Consider the following 6000-nt stretch of genomic DNA (forward strand, 5'->3'; position numbering starts at 1 on the left):
TTTGGACTATTAAAATAACATTGAATTGATCAGAAATACAGTGTAGACGTTGTTAATGTTGTTAATGACTGTTGTAGCTGGAAACTACTGATTTTTAATGGAATATCTACATAGGTGTACAGAGGCCCATTATCAGCAACCATCACTCCTGTGTTCCAAATGGCACGTTGTGTTAGCTAATCCAGGTTTATCGCTTTAAAAGGCTATTTGATCATTAGAAACCCTTTTGCAATTATGTTAGCACAGCTGAAAACTGTTGTGCTAATTAAAGAAGCAATAAAGCTGGCCTTCTTTAGACTAGTTGTTCGATTACACGCTCAAAATGGCCAGAAACAAAGAAGTTTCATCTGAAACTTGTCAGTCTATTTTTGTTCTGAGAAATGAAGGCTATTCCATGCATCCCGGAGTTGCCTCTTCACTGTTGATGTTGAGACTGATGCTTTGCAGGTACTATTTAATGAAGCTGCCAGTTGAGGAATTGTGAGCCGTCTGTTTCTCAAACTAGACACTCTAATGTAATTGTCCTCTTGCTCAGTTGTGCACCGGAGCTTCTCACTCCTCTTTCTATTCTGGTTAGAGCCAGTTTGATCTGTTCTGTGAAGGCAGTAGTACACAGCATTGTATGAGATCTTCAGTTTCTTGGCAATTTCTCACATGGAATAGCCTTCATTTCTCAGAACAAGACTAGACAGACGTGTTTCAGAAGAAAGTTCTTTGTTTCTGGCCATTTTGTGTAATCAAACCCACAAATGCTGATGCTTCAGATACTCAACTAGTCTAATGAAGGCCAGTTTTATTGCTTCTTTAAACAGGACCACAGCTTTCAGCTGTGCTAACATAATTGCAAAAGGGTTTTGTAATGATAAAATAGCCTTTTAAAATGATAAACTTGGATTAGCTAACACAACGTGCCATTGGAACACAGGAGTGATGGTTGCTGATAATGGGTCTTTGTTCACCATAAGAATACAGACCTTTCTAGCTGCAATAGGAATTTACAATGTTAACCATGTCTACAATGTATTTCTGATCAATTTGATGTTATTTTAATGGACAAATTTTTTGCTTTTCTTTCAAATTCAAGGACATTTCTAAGTGACCCCAAACTTTTGAACGGTAGTGTATATACAGTTGAAGTCAGAAGTTTACATACACCTTAGCCACATATATTTAAACTCAGTTTTTCACCATTTCTGACATTTAACCCAAGTAAAAATTCCCTGTCTTAGGTCAGTTAGGATCACCACTTTATTTTAAGAATGTGAAATGTCCGAATAGTAGAGATAATTATTTAGTTCAGCTTTTATTTCTTTCATCACATTCCCAGTGGGTCAGAAGTTTACATACACTCAATTAGTATTTGGTTGCATTGCCTTTAAATTGTTTAATTTGGGTCAAACGTTTAGGGTAGCCTTCCACATGCTTCCCACAATAAGTTGGGTGAATTTTGGCCCGTTCCTCCTGACAGAGCTGGTGTAACTGAGTCAAGTTTGTAGGCCTCCTTGCTCGCACATGCTTCTTCAGTTCTGCCCACACATTTTCTATAGGATTGAGGTCTGGGCTTTGTGATGGCCACTCCAATACCTTGACTTTGTTGTCCTTAAGCCATTTTGCCACAACTTTGGAAGTATGCTTGGGGTCATTGTCCATTTGAAAGAACCATTTGCGACCAAGCTTTAACTTCCTGACTGATGTCTTGAGATGTTGCTTCAATATATCCACCTAATTTTCCTACCTCGTGATGCCATCTATTATGTGGAGTGCACCAGTCCCTCCTGCAGCAAAGCACCCCCACAACATGATGCTACCACCCCCGTGCTTCACGGTTGGGATGGTGTTCTTCGGCAAGCCTCCCCCTTTTTCCTCCAAACATTACGATGGTCATTATGGCCAAACAGTCCTATTTTCATTTCATCAGACCAGAGGACATTTCTCCAAAAAGTACGATCTTTGTCTCCATGTCCAGTTGCAAACCGTAGTCTGGCTGTTTTCTGGCGGTTTTGGAGCAGTGGCTTCTTCCTTGCTGAGCGGCCTTTCAGGTTATGTCGATATAGGACTCTGTTTACTGTGGATATAGATACTTTTGTACCTGTTTTCTCCAGCATCTTCACAAGGTCCTTTGCTGTTATTCTGGGATTGATTTGCACTTTTCACACCAAAGTATGTTCATTTCTAGGAGACAGAACGCGTCTCCTTCCTGAGCGGTATGACGGCTGCGTGGTCCCATGGTGTTTATATTTGTGTGCTATTGTTTGTACAGATGAACGTGGTACCTTCAGACGTTTGGAAATTGCTTCCAAGGATGAACCAGTCTTGGCTGATTTCTTTTGATTTTCCCATGATGTCAAGCAAAGAGGCACTGAGTTTGAAGGTAGGCCTTGAAATACATCCACAGGTACACCTCCAATTGACTCAAATGATGTCAATTAGCCTATCAGAAGCTTCTAAAGCCATGACATCATTTTCTGGAATTTTCCAAGCTGTTTAAAGGCACAGTCAACTTAGTGTATGTAAACTTCTGACCCACTAGAATTGTGATACAGTGAATTATAAGTGAAATAATCTGTCTGTAAACAATTGTTGGAACAATTACTTGTGTCATGCACTGACTAGACAAAACTATAGTTTGTTAACAAGAAATTTGTGGAGTGGTTGAAAAAACAGTTTTAATGACTCCAACCTAAGTGTTTGTAAACTTCTGACTAAAACTGTATATACATAAATATATATTTCCAGTACCAGTCAACATTTTGAACACCTATACATACAACGGTTTTTCTTTATTTTTACTATTTTCTACATTGTAGAATAATAGTGAAGACATCAAAACTATGAAATAACACATTGAATAATGTAGTAACCAAAAAAGTGTTAAACAAATCAAAACATGGTTTATATTTGACATTCTTCAAAGTAGCCACAGTTTGCCTTGTAAACTGCTTGCACACATTCTCTCAACCAGCTTCTCCTGGAACGCTTTTCCAACAGTTTTGAAGGAGTTCCCACATATACTGAGCACGTGTTGTCTGCTTTTCCTTCACTCTGCGGTCCAACTCATCCCAAACCATGTCAATTGGGTTGAGGTTGGGTGATTGTGGAGGCCCAGTCATTTGATGTAGCACTCCATCACTAGCCTTTTTGGTCAAATAGCCCTTACACAGCCTGGAGGTGTGTTGGATCATTATCCTGTTGAAAAACAAATAATAGTCCCACTAAGTGCAAACCAGATGTGATCGCGTATCGCTACAGAATGCTGTGGTAGCCATGCTGGTTAAGTGTACTTTGAATTCTAAATAATCACTGACAGTGTCACCAGCAAAGCACCCCCAAACCATCACACCTCCTCCTCCATGCTTCACGGTGGGAACCAGACATGTGGAGATCATCCGTTCACCTACTCTGTGTCTCACAAAGACACTGCGGTTGGAACCAAAAATCTAAAATTTGGACTCATCAGACCAAAGGACAGATTTCCACTGGTTTAATGTCCATTGCTCATGTTTCTTAGCCCAAGCAAGTATATTATTCTTATTGGTGTCCTTTAGTAGTGGTTTCTTTGCAGCAATTCGACCATGAAGGTCTGATTCATGCAGTCACTAAACAGTTGATGTTAAGATGTGAGATGCATTTCTTAGGGCTGGTAACTCTAATGAACGTATCCTCTGCAGCAGAGGTAACTCTGGGTCTTCCTTTCCTGTGGCGGTCCTCATGAGAGACAGTTTCATCATAGGACTTGATCGTTTTTTGACTACACTTGAATAAACTTTCAAAGTTAATGAAATGTACCATATTGACTGACCTTCATGACTTAAAGTAATGAAGGACTGTCATTTCTCTTTGCTTATTTTAGCTGTTCTTGCCATAATATGGACTTGGTCTTTTACCAACTAGAGCTATCTTTTGTATACCACCCCTACCTTGACACAGCACAACTGATTTGCTCAAACTCATTAAGGAAATAAATTCCACAAATTAACTTTTAACAAGGCACACCTGTTAATTGAAATGCAATCCAGGTGACTACCTCATGAAGCTGGTTGAGAGAATGCCAGTGTGCAAATCTGTCATCATGGCAATGGTTGGCTACTTTGAAGAATCTCAAATCTCAAATATATTTAGATTTGTTTAACACTTTTTTGGTTCCTACATTATTCCATTTGTGTTATTTCATAGTTTTGATGTCTTCACTATTATTGTACAATGTAGAAAATAGTACAAATAAAGACAAACCCTTGAATGAGTAGGTGTTCTAAAACTTTTGATTGGTAGTGTGTACTGTATATATATACATATACATATATATATGTATATATATATATATATATATATATATATATATATATATATATATATAAAGACACGTGCAACAAGTGAATCTTCAATAATGGTGAAGTCTCACTCAGAGTTTAATTGCAATAGTTAGATAGTGGAGGCTTATGATTCTTCATACAAATGAAAATATGACAGAGTAAAAACTTAGGAGTGTAGGATTGATTAACCATCATGATGATTTACAACCAGCATGTTACATTGTAACAAGCACGTGCGGCTTGTTACAACGTAACAGTGCAGTTGTTACAATGTAATATGTGATGCTGTTTCAATGTAACAACAATCTGAAGCTGAAGGCAAAATTGGACTAAATCATATTTTCAATAAGCTATTAGGTGGCCTAATAACGCCACAGTACATGTTTCGTCGACAATAAGCAGTACATGAAGCCTTTTAATTGAGAACGTTGTAGAGGAGGTCATATGAACCAATCCGACCTACCTTCCTCTGCTGTCGACAGAAGCAAACACTCCAGCAGGACCAGCCAAAGTGGGGCAATGCGACTGGATATGAACTCCATAATGGCATCCAGAATATCCGTAATATAAACGAACTCCTTCGGTTGTGTGTGTCAAAAATGTTAAACTGGTGATTTACTGGCACCGTCAACTGGGCCGTGTACCCATTGGCCGCAACACTGACCACATCTGACACGGACAACAGTTCAAACACCAGTTTCACTGGGAAAGGAGTGGGAAAAAAATGTGGTCACAATATTACAAGGAAAACCTCGCTTTGACTGACTGACGGTGGGAAGTCAATGTCTCATGGAATAAGTCGATACAAATAAAAAAACACCAGTTTTTTAAAATCTAGAATAGTCAATAAAGTATTAACTTTCATACTAAGAAAAACGTTGCTTTATAGCACTAGAACATATTGCATATAGTGGCTATACAATTATATAGCGGAGTTGTCCTATGATCTTGTCCCATGTCCCCCCTGTCACATTCAAGAAGGGGGACGCATGTAGATCAAACTTATCGTATCATTGGCTGTATTCGTTCCACTCTTTGTCCATGTACCCTCGACGGCTTCTCCCAAATCTCCTCTCAATTCGATGTCTGCAGTCAAGGCACTTGCAAAAAACTCAATTGTCGAGATGAATGAAAATCATGTTACTGCTGTGTTCTGTTTGTTTCTTTACAAACGACCAGATCCAAAATTGTATTGATATTTCTGTAAATTCCTCCCCCAAAATTAAGTGGATAGCTGGTCGGGAACAACTGCGTGTCTCTGCCCTTGTATTTAGGCTGTTCCCAATGATGTAGAACGATGTACAAATCACAGAGCTGAAATATTTTTTTTACGAGAAATCACTCTCAAGAAAAATAAACTAGAAACAAAAAGTTATGCACTTATCCCCGTCCACTCAGTAACCTCTTCCTAGGGATATTTCAACACATTCAGAGCCGAATAGCACTAACACACTGACTGCATACGCCCGCCTCCACGCACACAGTTTCGGCCAACCATAGGTCAATTCGAGCTGTAAGTCAAAAGAATATGAAAATCAACGCTTTCGCCCGACCCATTTTTGTGATATTTTTTACAATTGTGTATATAAGAGGGGAGAGCTGTTACTTCCTTTTCGTTGTTGCGAAAGTGCCGGGAGTGATATTGTTCATACCAGAGAGTTATCATGTTTCATTCATGACACACAAGTTG

The 6000-nt window shown here is 38.9% G+C and overlaps 1 protein-coding gene across 1 annotated transcript in view; it reads right to left on the minus strand.

The window, feature by feature from the left end:
• The window catches only part of LOC109873880 (ephrin type-B receptor 4a-like), a 45252-nt gene extending 39491 nt beyond the window's left edge, over positions 1 to 5761 (minus strand). Inside the window, exon 1 of the mRNA XM_031809190.1 lies at positions 4774 to 5761. Within this exon, the coding sequence (XP_031665050.1) occupies positions 4774 to 4852 (79 nt within the window). The 5' untranslated portion in view covers positions 4853 to 5761. The remainder of the gene's footprint in view (positions 1 to 4773) is intronic.
• Positions 5762 to 6000: the final 239 nt, after the last annotated feature.

This window comes from Oncorhynchus kisutch, linkage group LG29, assembly GCF_002021735.2.
Source record: "Oncorhynchus kisutch isolate 150728-3 linkage group LG29, Okis_V2, whole genome shotgun sequence".
NCBI classification, from domain to species: domain Eukaryota; kingdom Metazoa; phylum Chordata; class Actinopteri; order Salmoniformes; family Salmonidae; genus Oncorhynchus; species Oncorhynchus kisutch.